This window comes from Podarcis cretensis, assembly GCF_951804945.1.
Source record: "Podarcis cretensis genome assembly, chromosome: 11".
In the NCBI taxonomy this organism is placed as follows: domain Eukaryota; kingdom Metazoa; phylum Chordata; class Lepidosauria; order Squamata; family Lacertidae; genus Podarcis; species Podarcis cretensis.
Window position 1 is genome coordinate 36629745 of NC_137180.1, and position 20855 is coordinate 36650599.

The 20855-nt window shown below is 40.0% G+C and overlaps 1 protein-coding gene across 3 annotated transcripts in view; it reads left to right on the top strand.

Annotated features, from left to right (window-relative positions):
* Nucleotides 1-20855, top strand: part of POLK (DNA polymerase kappa) — a 31642-nt gene that overhangs the window by 5785 nt on the left and 5002 nt on the right. For 2 of the 3 annotated variants that reach the window (XM_079995443.1, XM_079995444.1), the window contains exons 2-11: nucleotides 3791-3960; nucleotides 4725-4844; nucleotides 6723-6875; nucleotides 8241-8372; nucleotides 9657-9810; nucleotides 11656-11778; nucleotides 13237-13361; nucleotides 18328-18494; nucleotides 19459-19491; nucleotides 20655-20748. In XM_079995443.1, coding sequence (XP_079851569.1) covers nucleotides 3826-3960; nucleotides 4725-4844; nucleotides 6723-6875; nucleotides 8241-8372; nucleotides 9657-9810; nucleotides 11656-11778; nucleotides 13237-13361; nucleotides 18328-18494; nucleotides 19459-19491; nucleotides 20655-20748 — 1236 coding nt within the window. In that variant the 5' untranslated portion in view covers nucleotides 3791-3825. The remainder of the gene's footprint in view (nucleotides 1-3790; nucleotides 3961-4724; nucleotides 4845-6722; nucleotides 6876-8240; nucleotides 8373-9656; nucleotides 9811-11655; nucleotides 11779-13236; nucleotides 13362-18327; nucleotides 18495-19458; nucleotides 19492-20654; nucleotides 20749-20855) is intronic. The other variant, XM_079995445.1, reaches the window with a different exon arrangement.

Below are 20855 nucleotides of genomic sequence, written 5' to 3' on the forward strand. Positions count from 1 at the left end.
CACGACTGGACCTAATGGTCAGGGGTTCCTTTACCTTTACCTTGGCTGCTTACAGATAAAGAGCTGTGGGGATAATTTCCCCTTTAGCACTATAGTGGTACGTTGGTTTAAGAACAGCTTAGTTTATGAACAAGTTGGATTAAGAACACTACAAACCTGGAAGTAGGTGTTTTGGTTTGTGAACTTTGCCTTGGAAGCAGAACATATTGAGTGTGTTCCATTTGTAAATTGAGTCGTTCCCCCCCCCCCCAACTATGGGAAAGCACACCTTGGTTTAAGAACGCTTTGATTTAAGAACGGACTTCCATAATGGATTAAGTTTGTAAACCAAGGTACCACTGTATTGTGACACACATCCAGCATGATAACTGTAATGGGTGATGAGCAAGAGATTTGTAGTTGTGGGAGGATTACTGTTCACCCTCTGCTTCTAACTGTAGAAGCTTTCCGTGTATAGGTGGTAGCCTAGGCCTGATACCCAACAGTTTCTGATCTAGGCAAATTAATCTCTTTTAATAAATAAATAAATAGATATAAGATAAGATAAGATAAGATAAGATAAGATAAGATAATTTTTTAAAGAAGCCTTGCCCAGTTCGATTGGGCCAGGTTTTCAGAAATACATACATGACCATTTATAGGCAAATGTAGATGGAAATAATAGAATTGTTGAGTTGGAAAGAGACTACAGGGGCCATCTAGTCCAACCATTTGGCATCTTTGCTGCTGAAAACAAAGGTGTGTTTCCCACAGTAATAGTAATTTGCAACACTGTCCTGGGTATATAGCTAATTACAGGTTGGATTTACAATTTTACCCTTGACAGTTAACTGAGCAAATTACATAATTGCTTATCTTGAAGGTGTGCACTTAGAGGGCTTTCTCTGTTCCCTCCACATCCTATACATGGTACTGAGTTGTCTGAAATTATGACAGCCAGGAAGAGCAAGTATATTGGAGGGGCTGCTGGGAAAGGGGTAGTGTATCTCTTACATTCCTCCCTCTTTCAGTTTCTTTCCTTCCCAATGTGCCTCACCTCAGGTCTACAGTATTTTGTTTTTGCAGTAAGAATGAATAGTCCCCATTAAATTGATTGGTGTAAAATAAACTCTCCATTAACTTCTGTGGAACAAAGCTACTGGCTGGACTGCAGTAGCTCAGTGGCAAAGGGCTTTCAGTTCCATGACTTCACAAATTCAAACTATGCAGATACTTTGGATACTTTTATATCTTAAGGAGAAGAGGAGGTATACAGGCCATTGTCTGTGGATGTTACTACCATTTAGAAAACACATGAAAAACCTATATTACATTTTGGCACATTTCTTTGTCTCATAAATTAAAGGTAAAGGTAAAGGTACCCCTGCCCGTACGGGCCAGTCTTGACAGACTCTGGGGTTGTGCGCCCATCTCACTTAAGAGGCCAGGGGCCAGCGCTGTCCGGAGACACTTCCGGGTCACGTGGCCAGCGTGACATTGCTGCTCTGGCGAGCCAGAGCCGCACACAGAAACGCCGTTTACCTTCCCGCTGGTAAGCGGTCCCTATTTATCTACTTGCACCCGGAGGTGCTTTCGAACTGCTAGGTTGGCAGGCGCTGGGACCGAGCAGCGGGAGCGCACCCCGCCGCAGGGATTCGAACCGCCGACCTTTCGATCGGCAAGCCCTAGGTGCTGAGGCTTTAACCCACAGCGCCACCTGCGTCTCATAAATTACAGTTGCCCTATTTGTTGATGCTTCAACATAATCTTATTTCTAAAGCATTTTAAGCCTTGCTTTCCCTATAGCTTCAAGCTAAGATTTTCTCCATCCACATTTGTATATGCCAAATGGTACATTAGCCTGCTTTTTGTGTGGGTGCGGGGGGGAAGCCTAAAGGATTTGTATTCAAGTTCTTGTCAGCTCTGATGGAACCAAAATAATCTGAATAACCTGTCATAATTGAAAAATGCTAGCTTAGATTAATGTTATCAAAAGATCACTCTGAACTACAACCATTTGAAGGAAATTATGCCTAGAATTTCAGTTTTACTAGTCTATGATTAAAAATATTCAGTTGTACACTATAATATATTGTGCATTACAAGCTGTGCTTAAGATGCTTACGCTTGCTCTCATTGCTAAATGAAGGCTATAACAATGCTGTAGTTTTAACCATTCATCTGAAAGAGCCTAAGGCAAACCAAACATCCTAAGCTCCTGAGCACATGCAAGCTAATCACACTTTCTCCTTGACATTATTACTATTCTTGAAACTGACAAGAATCTTGTGTTCCACCAGGGCTCTTAAAAATTGCAAAAGCTCTGTTGAGTGGAAAGAATGCTCCTGATTGTTCCAAAGGATTTTATGAGTGGATACAAACAGTGCCTCTCTAGGATTCTTGTATTTAGGAGCCCAGATATGGGTGGAGGTGGTTTGATGATCCTTAAGCTTTGGTGAATGCCTTTTGCTGAATTGAGTTTCACTTTAATAGTTAGCTAAAAATCTGCTTTAAGGATACCTCTTTATAAAATAAAGATTAGTACTCCACTTGAAGAAAAGTCAAAGAATTAGAATTCAGTAGAATGAAGAATTTGAAAGGATAGACATTTAGTATAAACATTCTTAAATAACATAATCATAACTGAACTTTACCAACTTTGGTAGTATAGAAAATATTCCTGTGCTCTGTGTTGTTACCATAGAAATTTAGCAGATCGAAATTCATGTACTGAAAATCTTCCAATGCAATTGATTTATTTTTCCTATTTTTATTTTTATCTTTTGGGCTATGGTTCTAAAGGTGTGTACAATCCATTCAAAAAGTAAAATAAATCTATAATAATATGAAGTACAGTTATTTACATTATATTCTGTAAAGGGAAATCTTGGCAGCACCCTGAGATACGAGACACGCTTCTTCTGCTTCATAATTGGGTAGAAGGTGAAAAGGGTGCTTAGTAGCTGCATTGAGTGACAGGAGGATGTTGTAGGAGGTTACCACGGGGTGGTTTGTGTGCAGGGGATTGCACAAAAGGAGTGGGGAAGCATGAAGATGGGGGCTGAAGGTGAAAAGGAGTGCAAAGCAGGGCTGCAGAATAGAAGAGAAGTGGCTTCAGATATGGAACTGGGAAGTTGAAAAGCAAGCTTGGTGGTTGCATGGAGTGGGAAGGGGAAACTCTAGGAGAATAGGAGAATAGCAGGGGGCTGGCAAATGGAATGAGCAGGAGTCCAGCCCCTAATGTGTGCTGTGGAACCGAACCATTACAGCACTGAGTACACTTTTGAGCATTCATAGAGCAGCAGTAGTCACTACTGTATTTCACACCCACAATTCTTTGTAGCGAGGCTGTTGTCTCCTGATGTTACCACCACAGCTGAATAGTAGGGAAGAAAGGGCCAGACTTCAGAGCACTGATAGCTCTGCTGACACTGCCACAGTAGCAGAGGAGTTGCCACAACCAACAGGGAGGGCATTCACGGGCCACATAAAAAGGTTCCCCTCTCTTGTACTGTAGCATTATGATGTGATAATGTCAGTACAGTGGTACCTCGGGTTAAGTCCTTAATTTATTCTGGAGGTCCATTCTTAACCTGAAACTGTTCTTAATCTGATGCACCACTCCTGCTGCCGCTGCGCGATTTCTGTTCTCATCCTGAAGCAAAGTTCTTAACCCGAGGTAGTATTTCTGGGTTAGCGGAGTCTGTAACCTGAAGCGCATGTAACCTGAAGCATATGTAACCTGAAGTGTATGTAACCTGAGGCACCACTGTAGTACATCTAGCAAAATTATGCAGTTTGTTTTTTTCAGGGCAAGAACTGAGAATCTGTTCAGTTGGTTGTGCAATGGAAAATGCAGATAAAGGCAATGCTTCTTCCAGAGAGGGACTTCTGCTTAGACTGGGCCTCAATGATAACAAAGCTGGAATGCAGGGGCTGGATAAGGAGAAGATCAACAAAATCATAATGGAAGCTTCCAAGGTTTGTTTGTATAAACTCTCACAAATGCTTTAGCTATTCACAGGTATTGATTACATTCAATAAAAACTGTAGGGTTTTTACTAGCATTCTTTATTGTTTAGTGAAGAAGGCAAGGTATCCTCCACATCCATTTTTTGGGGGGGGGATGTGTATCTGTGTTAAGAGAATATGTCTGCAGGCAAGTACTGACTCATCTTTAATCTCTGTGCAGTGTTTATCAAATTTTAGGCACGCTGTAAATTAAAATGAAGCTGAATTATTATTTCTAATCAGTGTGAGATGCCAAATAATTGATTGCTTTTTAAAATTGCTGCCTTCTGTGCAAATTTTGAATACTGTGCATGTAACACAGATGTAATGTTGCAATGCCTATGAAATGTTGTGTTTGGTAACATTATGCTAGCCTAGTGCAATATTTATAACATTTTACCATGTTGCTCAGTAGCTTATCAAAAATAACACATCATCACACAAACAAAATGTGTGTGCAAATTATTATTCATGCAGCGTCTTTTGCTGGTGCTCTGTGTATCTTCATATAATTTTTATTGAGTGACTCCACTTCCACCTTCATTTGCTGCTAACTGCAGTGATGTCTGGCATCCTGAAAGCTGGTGTAACAAATACTGGGGCTGACTAAATTTTTAAAATGTGTTTTTAATGTTCTCTATAACTTAAAAATAATTATGTAATAATTATATCAAACTGCACTAGACTAGATAAGGCTAATGATGGATATTAAATAATTTAAATCTATTTTGCAGGGTTCTAAATTTTATGAAAATGAGCTGAAGAAGGATCAACAAGTTAATGAGCGAATTGAAAAAATCCTGAAATTAAAAAGTAAAGTAACCGACCAACAGCTTATGAAAGCACAGATAAAGGTAATATATATAAACTTGATTCATTTAGGAGAGGAAAGTATTTTTAGGCAACCCATGGTATTAGCCTCTTATGTAAACATGAAGTTAAGATTATTTTTGACAAAGCATTACCACTTAAATAAATAAAAGCTTGTTTGATAAACCTGAATGATATGTGAAGCAATCTCTTGGCCAAACTCAATGTGCATACTTCTGAAGTGCCTCAACTCGTCTTTCAAGTCTGCTAACCTTCAGCTTTAATGCTCTCAGAAGCTATTGTTGAATTTCTATTCTTGTCATGGTGGGAGTGAGGAGTGAGGTCAGTGCATACCTTCCCAGCAATCTTGACCATTATGACTGAGGAAAAAAATCTGTAAACACCAGTGGTTTAGATACAGAAAAAATAGATTCAAATTTAGGTTCTTTAATTTTATTTATTATGCAGTTCTGGGAGCACTTTGGAATTGGATTTAATATAATGATTTGGTAGTTCAAAAGGAAAACAGAATAGAAAAACTGTGGGAGAAATTTATATTATTGTTCCTCCTTACTTCAAAAGCTATTCCGTACCTGTGATTACATTCAAGATCTTATGCTCATATTCATATTGTTGGTTTTTAAATATATGTTATAAGGTATATTATCAACAAGTAGATTTATGTATAAATCTTCCAATCACCCAAAGTCCATGATAGGAAAAGGAGGGTTCCCGCCCCTTAGCTGAGCAAGCCCCAAGGTCCCTGCTGCTCATCCGCAGGACCTCGGAGCTTCTTTGTAAGGTTCTTTTGGGGGGCAGGAAGGCTCCCACCCCCCAGCTGGGCAAGACCCATACCTCTCCAGCTTGCACTTGAGGCATTGGGGTTCGCTCAGCTGGGTGTTTGGGAGCTGTTTAAAGATCGCGGGTAAAACCACCACTGCTCCTGAGTCCCTCTGCTACCAGCGGCCCAATGTTGAAAGTGGCACTGGTAGCAGAGGGACTCAGAAGCGGCGTCGGTTTCACCCCCAATATACCGTAAGGTGGAGCCACCATCATGGTCTGCCCCTCATACTGGTCCTGGATGTTGTATCAATACACCGCCAAGGCCTAATTCAGATGCATGGCTCATATTCACAGGGAGCCATGCATGTAGTATTGTGGGCCCAATGTTGTGGAACTCCCTTCGCATTCAGGTCAGACAGGTCCTCTTCCTGTTGAAATTCTGCCACCTACTGCAGCCTTCTTTGTTTCTGCAGGCATTTTAGATGAAGTTTTAACCACCACCACCACCCCGTTCTGTACTGTATTTCTTGTACACTGCTTAGAGACTATTGTAGTTAAGCATTACATAAATTGCTTAAATAAATAAAATAGTCATACTAAGTTTATATTAGAGCTTCATATGAGTTACTCTGAGCCCTTCTTTTCCCCATACACAGAGTGCAAGATTGGTACCACAATTATCATATGTATGTGCACCATTTTCCCATGCCACGATAAACGAACAAAAAGTAGCATAGAAGCCACGTGGTGGTTGCTTCGTAAGACAAACCTCAGTGACTTGGGACATTGATTAGAAGCTGTAATGTCATTTATTCCACATCATTGCAAACTGAATGATTTGTAATGGCATGGGGAGGTCATGAAGCAAGGCCCATTATGTCTTTACATTGTTTATCTTTGTGTGTAAAGCTGTAAAGCACTCCTAAAATAGTTAACGTCTAAAGTGCCAAAGCTATTCTTATAGTCTTGGCCAAATCAGATACTGTTTTCCCGCACAGCAAGATTACCGAAATATCTTTTCCATTTGTCTCTGTATATTATATTACTTTCCTTTAGAGTGTTATATTGGTAAGAATCATTGTATGCCACAAGAAAATTTATCTAATTCTATCTAATGGTATATATTTACTTATGTGCAGATGGATAAGCTTGCAATGAAGTTAGATCAGAGCCGTGATCTTAGCTGTACCATTGTACACATTGATATGGATGCCTTTTATGCAGCTGTTGAACTGAGAGACAATCCTGAATTGAGGGACAAGCCCATAGCAGTGGGGTCAATGAGTATGCTGGTAAGGTGGAATATAACATTTGCTACAATTCTCTCCCCACACCGCCCGATATTTCCAAGTAACTTGTTTCTAAACTTGTGGTAAAGAGATATTCAAGCTATAGAGTTAGTTCAGAAAACTATGTTTGTTTGTTTATTACATTTTAATCTCACATTTTCCCTCAGTAAGTTTAAGGCATCATGCATGGTTCTCTCACCACCATTTATTTTCATGAAAACCCAGTAGAGTAAGTTAGGCAAGAGATAGTGACTGGCCTAAGGACACCCAGTGAGATTCATGGCGGGTGGGGATTTGAACCTGGCATTGTACATAATACTGGCTTAAAACATAGCTAGGTAAGTCACTCTTTTTCTCAATTTGGACTGCAGCTAGTTTGGGGGGAAAACACATCCAAACACAGTGTTTCCTAAGGAACGAAAAGACAGATACAGGATAGGTGTGGATTTTGGCAGATTTTGGCAAACCGGTGGTAGGAGTACGCTGAATGCATAATAAACAAGAGTGTGTATATAGCCATAGTCAAACAGTCTAACTGCATCAGGGGAACCCTTTTTCAGCCTGAGTACTACAAATCTTTCTGGGTAACCTTCCAAAGGCCACAAGACATTTGTGGGTGGGGCCAGCAGCAAAAGTGGGCAAAGCAACAAATGTCACTTTTACCTTTATATGGTGGGCTAGTTTCTATACAAAGCCACATGCCCCTGTTGGTCCTCCAGCTGAACAAGCAAGAGGCATGTTCAAGGGCACATTTTATCCAGACCAAAATACTAAAGGTGCAAAATAGATTCTGTGAGGAATGTGGCTGGGGAGTAGTCTGAGAGCCAAACAGAGCGGCATGGAGGACCACATTTGGCACTCAGGAATGAGGTTTCCCATACTGACTCAATATATTGGTATCTGTAGGTAAACTCGCCTCCTTTGAGCTTATATTGAACTACTGGTTGAAACTGTTGCATTTATGGAGTTGAACTTACCTAGGCCAGATCCTAAGATACTAACAGAATATTTCTAAAAATGCTTAGTTAGATCTCCAGGTCAGCTGCAACTGGCCATCTTTTTTCTTTTGCACTGATTTTGGTGATTCTACATTTGCCCAGGGACTCAGCTATACAGCTGCAAATAAGACGTTTTAAATGTGTGGTAAAGTGCAGTATATTAATGTCACACTAGATGGTGAAAGTGAGCTATGAAAAAATCAATGAATTTTTCAAAACATTTTTAAAAAATATATTTTCACAGCTTTTTAAAAATATATGTGTAGATTCCACCCAGCATACCTAATTAGTTACTGTATTTGACCGCAATGTACAAGCCATTTAAAGTGGCTACAGTGCATGATTTTAACGTATGTCTTGTCTTTTTAAGTCCACTTCAAATTATCATGCCAGAAGATTTGGGGTACGTGCAGCCATGCCTGGGTTTATTGCCAAGAAACTCTGCCCACATCTTACTATAGTGCCATTAAACTTTAAGAAATATGAAGAAGTAAGTAAAGAGGTACGTAATTTCTTCCCACAGCAGAATGCACATAGATTTAGAGTGCAATCCTAACCCCACTTACCCAGGAATAAGCCCCATTCAATTCAGTGGGACTTGCTTCTGAGTAGACATGGTTAGGATATCAGCCTTGCTGATTTTATTTTGTTACACATATTCCTTGAACTGCAAATGGTGATTGTTAAGCTTCATGTTTTAATTTATTAAGTTTGTTCTGAAAAAGTAAAGTGTTAAAAATGCCTTTATAGTTTGGTGGGGCACATGTGGGTGTTGCTGTGATCTAAACTACTGAGCCTCTTGGGCTTGCCAATCGGAAGGCCAGAGGTTCAAATCCACATGATGGTAGTGAGCTCCCGTTGCTCCGTCCCAGCTTCTATCATTGAAGGTCGAAAGCATACCAGTGCAAGTAGATAAATAGGTACTGCTGTGGCGGGAAGATAAATGGCGTTTCTGTGCTGTCACTCATCATTGTGTCCCATTGCACAAGAAGCAGTTTTGTCATGCTGGCCACATGACCTGGAAAGCTGTCTGTGGACAAACACCAGCTCCCTTGACCTGAAGTGAGATGAGCGCCACACCTCATGGTCTCCGTTGACTGGAGTTAACCATCCAGGGGTCCTTTACCTACCCTTTACCTTATAGTTTGGTGGGAAGGAGGAGGAAAGGTACTTCTTCCCTCTTCATGATTGGATGAATTCCTTCTAACAGACCTAGCCTTAAGATAAGAAAATTTATTTCCTCAATTAGCACCTCCTAATAATGTTGTATTGAATAGCATTCTCATTTGAGATTAGCATTCTTTTCTGTCAACCTATATAAAATCTGAGAAGAAATGGATGCTTACTTAACATACCCCTATTCTCTCTTTAAATGTGAGGAAACCATTTTCTTCCTTTAAATTTGAAGAAAAATTGTTTTGATTTTGCAAGTAGCAAAGATCAACCAGTATCTGTCACTTTATCTTTGGTATATAAATCTCATCTTAAAAAGAGGTTCACACACAGTAAAATAATTACATTCACACATCTGAGTAAATAACTTTACATTTATTTCTAGCGAGGTTGCTCTAACTGTGAACCATATGCAGTACAAATTTGGAAAGTCAATAAATTATTTATGATTTAAAATTCTTCTAGTATTGATCAATCATAATGGAATTTTAAAAGAATGAATGATACAGTGTTGGTATTGACTGAATGCATGGTACTTCAAATGATTTTTTAAAAATTTGTTTTTTGCTATAGCAGCACAACTTTACATTTTTTTTAAATTATATTTACCAAGGTTAGGGAAATACTTGCTGAATATGATTCCCACTTTATGCCCATGGGGCTTGATGAAGCCTACTTGAACATAACAGAGTACTTAGAAGAAAGAAAGAACTGGCCTGAAGACAAAAGGCAGCATTTCATCAAAACATACAACTCTGCTCTAAATGGTAAGCAATTATCTGGAACTGCCAGACCAAAAGAACATTTTACCTTGCTTTTATATATTATGACTTGCTAAGTCAGGAAATCATGTGGCTAAATATTAGTTGTAATTATTAGCTGCTTGCATGTAATGCTAATCTCAAAGCAATTTAGTTGAAACACTTTAGGAAATCACTAGTGAAGTTTTTAATATTGCAATTGTAATTAAACTTAGTGGAATTAATGTTTTCAGAAGTGGGGAGTTGCAGCCATCGTTAAAAGAGCAATAGTTTGCCGACAAGTCTCATGGTGCTAATTTTCAGGGTATCACTTTTTCAAAACAGTGTTGGCACCCAAGTGAACACTGCATAGAAGCAAATGTCACAACCCCCATCCAGAGCAGCTGCCTAGGCTCTGACTTCTGTTCAGATGTGGAAGGCCTGGCCAGATTAATAAGACCAGCAGCAGCAGGAGGAGGAGATGCTGGAAACTGATACAGACCCCAGCACCATGACCAGACCTGGGAGTATTGGACTGTGATACTTTGAGTCACAGCCCTTTGAACTGGAATTTCCAGAGTCTGTACCCTTGAAGCTTTTGTTCCTTAGGAAACATCCATCTCCACACTAGGGACTTTGCACATCCCCATTTTGACCTGTCAACACAGTCATTGAACCTGTAGGGAATTGGCTGAGAGAATGGGAAATATTAGGCTATGGACCAAAGGTCTTCTCCTTCAAGATATTACATTCCTCAACGAAGGAGCAGAGTCTGGGAGAGGTAAACCTGGCACTGGAGGAATACAAAGCTTCAGTCCAGTCCTAGATTTCATTGGAGCAAGTTGCTCACATGCTTCTCTTCACAGTGCTGCAGCTGTCAGGCCCCACATTGCCCTATGAACTTCTTATCAAAGTTGAGACAAGTAGTAAGCTATGGATCATGATGTCACAGTCTGGAATTCCAGACTGCTATTCTGCGCAAGATTCCCTATTTCATTTCAGTTGGTGGCATAATTCATTCAGAATAGGTTATTTCCTCACTGCATTCTTGCTTATGCTAAGCAGCTGATGAGCATCAACCAAGTGTTTAATAATTACCAGGGTGACACTCCAACTGTATACAGTGTATCATGTTGCCCAACAGCTTCAGTTATAACTGATGAGCAGGGACTCAAATCAATTCTTTGCAAAGTTTTTTTACAACAGGTAAACTGGTCAAAACAGTTGAGAAGCATGTTATTATGTAAACCATTCCAGTGTTTTTGTGAGCCACTGTGAGCATGGATTTCCTAGAGAAAGCACCATACAGATGCATGATGATGCTTTTTGATATGTGGGCTTAGAGTGAATCCCATTGTGAACCTGAACTGAAAGTGACTAATACCATATAAGAAGTAAATGCTGAAAGGGTTTGTTTTTTTTTTAAATCTAAAGAAGTATTATCTATGTAAATGTACACAGTTTTAATCCATGCAATTTTTTATGTTGCTCATTTAAATGCAGTAAACATACAGTACTCCTTTGTTTGGGCAGTAGCAGGACTTGGTTTTTCCAGCCTTGGGGTAATTAGCAGTACAGTAATAACAATGAGAATTTTTTGTCCTGTTTGTAAAAAATATTTACAAGAGCTTGGAAAATGGAGGGAAAAGGAAGGTGGCATTTACTTTTTGTGTAAGGGAACTAGCAAATGAGATTAGTTTTCCTTATAGAATTCTGATAGCTTCTGACCCTTTTTATTCTGAGGCAAGCAGAATATAGCAACACGTGATTAATCAAATTTGAGTGAAGATACACATGACTGTTCACCAGTCTTGTTTGATGTTGATACTCTGATGTATAAGCAGATTGTTCACCCTTCTCTCCTGCACCTAGAACATCAACACCAACAGTCAACAACTCAGATAAAGCCAGTTGTCTTTGGAGCATCAGCTGAGGAAGTGGTGGAGGAAATTCGCTTTAGGATTGAACAAAAAACAAGACTTACTGCCAGTGCTGGTAAACAAATTTATATTTATATTATTAGAAATATTTTAAAGTTCTGTAATACTTCTCCAGTACATCTCAAGAGTTTAAAAGTAGATTCACAAGATCCTTGTTATGTGAAGAAATGCACAGGTTCTTTTTACAGAAAAAATTAACTGACCTAAACATAATAACTTGCTAAAACTGCTGTATCAGAGTCATGTGCTCAACCTCAATAAATGAAAGTTCTGAACTCTTCAAGCTTTAACCAACAACATAAAAGCCTTGATATTAAACTTGGTCTACTCTGTAATGGAGGGACGCGGGTGGCGCTGTGGGTTAAACCACAGAGGCTAGGACTTGCCGATCGGAAGGTCAGTGGTTCGAATCCCCGCGACGGGGTGAGCTCCCGTTGCTCGGTCCCAGCTCCTGCCAACCTAGAAGTTTGAAAGGACGTCAAAGTGCAAGTAGATAAATAGGTACCTCTCCGGCAGGAAGGTAAACAGCGTTTCCGTGCGCTGCTCTGGTTCGCCAGAAGCGGCTTAGTCATGCTGGCCACATGACCTTGAAGCTGTACACCGGCTCCCTCGGCCAATAAAGCGAGATGAGCGCCACAACCCCAGAGTCAGCCACGACTGGACCTAATGGTCAGGGGTCCCTTTACCTTTACCTTTACTATGTAATGGCATACAAAGTGGTATAGTGGAGTGGTTGGGGAGGCCACGGCCCGGGGCACATTTTTTTGAGGGGCCATGACCAGGCACAACCATGACAGGTTTGTGCATCATAGCGAGGGAGTTGTAGAGGCGGCTTCCTCGCATAATGACCCAACGCTGTCAGCCAGCCGCAGCTCCATTCCCAGGTCAGGCTGGACCCAGGAGCGAAGAAGATGAGAATTGGTGGCAGCTTTGCCCCCCGTCCTCGCGTGGCTGGGCTACAACATGCAAGTGCACCCTCTGCGCTACTTTGCAAGGTGAGCCACAGCAGGCTCCCTCTCCACCCTGGTCTCTCAGGGGCATGCACTGTGCGCCTGCCCCGAGTGGTGGTAGCATATGCTGCACCTCTGACACACACTTCAACAACCTATTAACACTGTTCAAGGCCAGATTAAGGTGGTTGGGAGCCATATATTAATGTTCTTCTTCCTGTTCCTTTCACATTCTTGTGTGTTGCTGGGTGTGGGTAGGAAAGTTTTAGTCCAGAGACTTTACAATGACAGCAGAAAAAAATTGCAGTTATGTTTTCTTACGTTGTGAACTGCTCAATAGTCTTTGGATGAATGGCAGCATACATATTTAATTCCATAGGACCTGTTACAGTCAAACTTGTTAGGATCTGCATATATATTTAAAAACAAATTCAACCGAAAACAAAATGAATATTGTTTACTACACAAACCTCATCATAACTATTTCTAAAAGCATTAGGAGCAGAAGTAGCAGGTTGGCGTTTCATATTTGTTTGACGTTTGTTGTTTGTTTGCTTGCTTAGGCATTGCTCCAAATACTATGTTAGCAAAAATGTGCAGTGATAAAAATAAACCGAATGGTCAATATAGAATCCCCCCAGAAAGAGAAGCTGTGATGAACTTCATCAAAGATTTAGCCATTAGAAAGGTGAGCTGATTTATTTATTATTCAGTGTTCCTTATTACTGCTGGTAGACTTGTTTACTGTCTTAAACCCTCTTTGCATCTAAATTTAACCATTTACTATTTTATACTTTAATGAAGTATGAACTCCCATATAAAACTGTGTGCATTTTGTTGTAAAATTGAATGCTTTCTGGGAGTAGGGAATGGATGCTCCCAAAATACACTGATAACATTTAATTTTTGTATCCCTTTCCGTTTGTTGTATTGGACTTGAGCAAGTGAAGGTTTAGGCCAAAGTTTGAGTGAACACACAAAACTTCTCAGTTTCTATGGGGCATGTGTGCCATCCATGGCTTCTTGTTAGATCTTTTTTGGCTGAGGACTTCACACATCAGGAATATACTGAAGATGCCTGTGTAGATCCTGCTGGGAAAATGTGACGAACACCCGTAGTGTTTTCTGTTACTATTTGGTGAACAATATAGTAAATGCCTTGGGAAACTCTTGGTCCTCATAACATCACTGGAGATGAAGAACACAGTATACTGGGTCTGAAATTTAAGTAATAATTTACACTTGGACACTGAAATGCTATGCTGTAACATCACAGTGTGACTAATACTCTTATATCTTCCAAAGAGTAAGATTCATCTTACTTGCTGTGATGTTGACCTGTGATTTTGAGGACCCTTTTTTAATTTAATAATTTGATCTGTATGTTATATTCTTTTCTCTATTGAGAGCATGAACCAAGAAAAACAGAGCTGTTAATATTTTTATTTTGTTGTTTCATGATGGTTCTATTGTTTATGAATTTAGACTTTTCAAAAACTGCATTGAGTATTTTGCTAGGAAGTGCTATAAAAATCTGAGAAATATGAAATAAGACAAACATTTGGGGTAGCTCAAAACAACAAGAATCAGGTATGGCTAGTTATAATACCTTTTATGTGATCAGCCAAAAAGTTACAAAGTGATCAAGCTGTGAAATAACTTTGCATATAGGTGAAATTTATTAAATATGCTTTCTGCCAGCATGTAATACTATCTAGTTTGGCTTCTGGTTATTCTATCCCAATGTGCTATATTAAACTTTGATTTTGCTAATATAAAGATTACCACTTTTTCTTTGCCTTTGCTCTCTACCTTACAAAGGACTTTTGTGTTCCGATTAGTTTTAGAGTAACTGCTGACAAAGAGAGAGCTGCATTATTGTTGTTTTTTGCCCCAGTAGTTTTGATGTAACCTCAGATCCTTTTCTGCACTTGGCACATATACAAAAATGTTAAAATGTGAGTGGGAGGTACTCGTGTTGTCATTCTTCATTCTTTAGCTCCCTCCCCCAAGTCTCTAGAAGTTAAATCCCCAAAATTGGGAATAGATATTTTTAAGGGCACAGAAAGCATACACATGGAATACTAAAATATTATGCAGTGCAGTGCTTTTGCTAATGTATTAGGTTGGCTCCAGAGAAATAAATGCCCATGTCTTTTTCTGCACCTCTTTCTGTTCCAGCCACCAACACCCTGTCCCAACACCCCTGAAAAGCTGTTTTCAGGGGCTGTAACACAAGTGGCCTGGGGGAATCACTGAAAAATGAGATGAACAAATATTTAGTGAATGTGCTGCAAGGCTTTGGAGGACTGCTTGAGAGGAAGGACAGGAAAATCACCTGCTCTCCTCCTTCCAAATGTGTTTCTCTGTTTCCAACCCATTATGTTTTCCTAGTACAACTGTAACCAAAGTAACAATCATCCTCTTGTCTTCAGTGGAGGATAAAAATGTGCAGAGCAAATGAACACTGCAAGCATTTAAGAGCCTTCTGCAATGTGCTCATAACAGAGGGATGCAGCTTGCAAAATAAACCTTGCATGTGGAATGCATCTGTTTTCATCTGAAATGTAGGAGGGTATGCTAACAGATTTGAGAGGGCTCTAGGCAGACTGAGTTGTGGACTCCCTCGTGCCTACCCCCTCCCCAACAGCAGTGGGCAAGGCCCTTTTCCTTATTCTTTATATGGAAGTGTGCTGCAAAGCACAGGCTGAGCCTGCAGCCACCCATCATAATCTTCCCTATAACATCCCTGAAAAAAAGAAAAAGTGATGTCAGTGGGCTTTGGTGGGCCCTAGAATTTGCATGACCATGCTGGGAGCCGTCATCAGATATATGCACAGTAGTACCTTGGTTCTCAAACTTAATCTGTTCCGGAAGTCCATTCCAAAACCAAAGTGCTCCGAAACCAAGGCACACTTTCCCAAAGAACGTAATGCAAAATGGATTAATACATTCCAGACTTTTAAAAACAACCTCTAAAACAGCAATTTAACATTAATTTTACTATCTAACATGACCATTGATCCATAAAATGAAAGCTATAATCAATGTACTGCACTATAAAATAAACAAGACAGTATTGTAGATGATAAAAATTATTATTATTATTATTATTATTATTATTATTATTATTTACCTGCACTGATGATAGTCATTGTTTTGATGGGGGGCTTTTATCCATTTCCACAGTCACATAATCAATCAATCAATCAATCAATCAGTAGCTGAACTGGGTTCCACACAGTCACAAAAACAAATTAACCGACAAAAACGCAAAATAAATAGCAAAAACAAAAGCGCCAAACTAAATCCATTCCGGAAGTCCGTTTGACTTCCGAAATGTTCGAAAACCAAGGTGCAGCTTCTGATTGGTACAGGAGCCCCGGAAACAACAGCCGACAGCCTCATCGGACGTTTGGCTTCTGAAAAATGTTCGAAAACCGGAACACTTCTGGGCTTTTGCCATTTGAGAACCATGGTGTTTGAGTACCAAGGTGTTTGAGAACCAAGGTACCACTGTACTAGCATAGTCTACTAAAATCTGAAGTTTGGGCTATTATCATTAAGCTCAACAGCATTGTGTGTATGTCTCCCCCAAGCTGTCTGTTCATTTGTTTTGCTTAATGTTCAGTCTGAAGAAGCTGGCCCCAATAAAGGTACAGAGACCAAGGGCTTCTATAAAATATTCAGCTTCCAGAAAGCTGTAGCCCTGAAACCTCTTTTTTTTCCTTTCAATTGAAGCACTGATATTAATATTGCTCTTGGAATTATGCTGGAGTTGGAACACAGTAGAATATATGCATTTTATAAAGCATAAAATTTCTTAACTATCTGAATGCACATGTTTAGCTCAGGGGTCACCAATGCAGGATATTTGAAGGCCTTTTTAGGGTCTCTGAAGCAACCTGGGGTGTCTGTAAATTAAATTGCTTCTCTTTGTTTCAGTCTGTGGAGTGGCTTTATTGATTGTGGGAGGGAGGGAGGGAGTGGTGGCAGAAGAAACAATGGCCATTTGTGGAGCAGGCAGAGAGCTTTTTCCCCCTCAAAGTTTGGGAGCAGTAACAGGGATTGCTCTATTTGCTCAGTGACTTTTTGCCTGCTAGCCACATCAAGGTTGCAGTGTGCAGTTGCTTTAGCCCCACAGAGATTCCCTCTGCAAAGTCTTGGGGTGAGGAGAGAAGGAGCAATGAGCATCACCCTGTTTGCTCAAGGAATGTTATCTCACCAGCCAAGTGGAGCAGGCAGTTGCTTAGCCCCCAGAGGGTTTTTCAACAAGGGGTGAGGGGAGAAAAGGAATGGCGGGGATTCCTCATCAGCAGTTTCTTTCCCACCAGCCACATGGAGCTGGTAACAGGCAGTTGCTTATCCCTGCAGAGTGGCTTAAAATTTTTAATTTAAGTGGCGGGTAGGAGTGATAGAAATTGTCCTGTCCACTGAGTAGATGGGCATTCCTCAATGTGTGTGTGTGTGTGTGTGTGAGAGAGAGAGAGAGAGAGAGAGAGAGAGAGAGAGAGAAGGCAAGTATGTAAATAACATGTGTGTATATCTGTAGTCTGTACATGTGTGATACTAAGGAGGTAGTTTGTGATGTGTGCTCTGTGTGTGAGAGAGAAAGGGGATGAGGTCTGCATATACATGGGCGTAGCCAGGATTTATATGGGTTATATGGGGTGGGCAGGACACCCACCTGTCATCATCCTCTGTCTGGCTCTGTCTAGCAGATTCAGAATGAGATGTCTCAACAACAGTTTTTAAAAATTAATTTCTTTTAACCACAAGTGCTCAGAAAGATCTATCAAAATCTTTCTACAATTTTATACTTTTAGTTGAGTATTTTTATTTATTTACTTGATTTGGGGGGGGGAGCTGCACCCCCCCCGGCTATGCCCATGTTCATATATGTTCAGTCTGTATGTGTGTGTTGTCTCTGTGTCTCTGTGAGTGTAAGAGGGAGGGAGGGAGGGAGAGTGGTGTCTGCATGTATGTGTGAGAGACAGGCGGATGTATGTATTTGTGGTCTGTGTGTCAGTGTGAGAGGAAGTTAGTTTGGTGTGGCCACCTTGTATATCTTTTCTGGTACTTGGGAATGTTGTTAGCAGCAAAAGTGTGTGTGTGTGTGTGTGTGTGAAATCCATATTGTGTAATCAGAACAAACTTACTGTGTGCAGGCGGTTGTTCGGGGGGGGGGCATGAAGCAACAATGAGTGTGCTTGCTAGTTTTATGTTATGCCACACCCCATGGCAACCATGTTGTGACTGGTACCTACACTATCTTCTTAAAATGCAAAATGTGCCAATGGATCCGAAAAGGTTGGTAGCCGCTCTTCTAATTGTTTGAATATTGGTGATTGTCCAAATGTCAATGCAGAAGAATGTAATAGGTTCGCCACCCATGGACAGAACTCAACAGGGCCATATAATTATTCATTATTAATTTTTTAATGTTACGTTTTAAGTTAGTGAATTAAGCACATGTTGCCCTTTTCTAATTTATGTTAAGTGCTCCAAATCTCAGAACCTTGTCCACCTTTAATCACTGAAAATAATTATGACTGATGAATATTCTCACTTCCAGAGCAAATGTTTGTAAACTATGGTTTCATTGTTTTCCTGGAAGTTCATTGTTTTATTAGTGTGCATTAACTCTCTTCCAGGTGCCTGGCATAGGAAAAGTAACAGAAAAAATGCTTAAAGCTCTGAACATTGTGACTTGTTCAGAACTTTACCAGCAGAGGGCACTAATTTCTCTTCTCTTCTCTGAAACATCTTGGCGTAATTTCTTGGAAATCTCCCTTGGTTTGGGTTCCACCCATTTAGAAAGGTACTTTATGTGAATGGGTTGTGTTCATTTTAGATGCTTTCTAAATCTTTTCTTAGCTTATAACATTGTTACATAAAAGGAACAAAGCCAATAATATGTTTCCTCTATCCGTTCCCACAGTATTCTTGAGCTTGAAGTCTTTCACAGCCCTGCTTAAGATCCTTAACTGTAAAATAGCAACATACATTTATATCTTTTTAAAATAGTGGGTTGTGTCCAATGCTGTCCATGCACAAGCAAAACAGATTTCCACTTGTTCAGTGGGACTCTCCCTCTCCTCCTCCCTGCTCCCCTGCAGCCACAAAATCTGCTCCAGAGGGTTGGGGGACCCTCTGGAACAGGAGTCAGCAAACTTTTTCAGCAGGGGGCCGGTCCACTGTCCCTCAGACCTTGTGGGGGGCCGGACTATATTGGGGGGGGGGGGAAATGAATGAATTCCTATGCGCCACAAATAACCCAGAGGTGCATTTTAAATAAAAAGGCACATTCTACTCATGTAAAAACACAACGATTCCCGGACCATCTGCGGGCCAGATTTAGAAGACGATTGTACTGGACCTTAGTTTGCCCACCCATGCTCTGGAGCAAATATTGGGTATGTGCAAGGGGCTGCAGAGTAGGGGAGAGGATGGTGATTTCTGCTTACACAGTGTTGAATTCTGCCCAGCATCTTTCAATGAATGAAACTTAGTTGGTGAGTCTTCGTATGTTTTCAATTTTATTGTGCTCTTCTAAGTGCATTTTCAAGAGCACTATGAAACTGACAACTTACCAAAACTGGTGAAACTTAAATTACAGATGTTTTTATTCCTGTTGGATCATATCCAGCTATAGTGATTAGAATTTGGGGGGGGAGGGGCGATGTGGGGTTCTGTATATTTGTATTTGTAATAATGGTGATAAATCATTATATATAAATGTTAAACACACCTGGACACTCACACTTCTTTTTTTCTTTTTAAAGGGATGGAGAAAGAAAAAGCATGAGCACTGAAAGGTATGTGCTCAATTGGCTTTTAGAACCTTTGTATTGATTTCACTGTTTTGTTGTTTGCCATGCCAAGCTCCTTTTGGGAGGAAGAGCAGGATTAAAAACCCACTAGGGTATATAGAACTAACATGCTTACCACACAAAATGTGGAGCTTCTTCTGCTTGAGGAAAAATAATTTTCGGTTTATTTGGCGATAAAAATGTGATTCTAGCATAAACAAGTCTTTTTCAATTAGGGAATCTGAGAACTGTACTGAAAGCTATCTTCTTTTGAAGATTAGTAATGCCACATAAAATGCTCATTACTGTTCCAAGAAAACTTATTGAGCTGTTTTCCCTCTATTTTATTGAAACAGTAACGAGCATTTGGTTTGCAGTTCTAATCTGGTAGAAAGAACAGTCTTCCAGAAGAATGCCTAGGTCTCCAATAGATAAATGCTCAATTATGTTAGAATCACATTTTAATAATAATAATAAAAACTCTCAGAAGTTTAGTTTTCCTTAAGCTGTTCAAGCATTTATAAAACATGATTCATAAGGCCTTATGAGAATAATTGAGCAAAATCTCTAAGATTAAAAAAAAAATCAAGAGAAAATTACCCTAATGGGTTGGATCCAGGCCAATGGAGTTGTACTTGGGTCCCACTGAAATCATTGTAAACTGTTAAGTCATTATTAACTTGATTCCCACTAATTTCAGAGGAGACTGAGAGCAACCTAGGGTTGTCTTCAGAGCTGCAGAAGCAATGTTCTGTTCACACAACAGCACGCCGCTTCCTCTCCTTTCCCTGCACAGTGCCAACATCTGCTCCAGGGGGTCCTCTAACCCTTTGGAGCAGATTTTGTGGGTGCAGGGGAGAAAAAGTGGGGAAGTTCCACTGCAAAAAACAGAAGTCTGTTGCATGAGCAGTATGGCAGTCCCAGATGCAACCCTTAGTCAGGATCCAACCCAACATCATTTCTGACACTCCATTCGTTCTTAAGCCTTTATTATTCAGTAGGTGTTTATATGTTTGTTTGTGCAATTTTCTGCAGCTTAGCTTAAACCTTAATATTTTTATTACATGGATCAGTAAAAAAAGGCCAAGTTTCTCTATGCTATTTGAGGATAGACTATTACTAGTCATTGCTATGATTATGATTATGATTACTTTTCTTTTGGCACACAGGACATTTAATGAAATAAGTGCTGCAGAACAATACAGCTTATGTCAAGAACTTTGCAGTGACCTTGCTCAGGATTTGAAAAAGGAAGGACTTAAAGTGGGTAAATTTCTATAAAATGTCAGCACTCAGATCTTCTGCATCCCTTGTTACAGTATTTACACGGGATGTATTTTTGTTTTAGCTTTTTCTGGTAATATGAATTA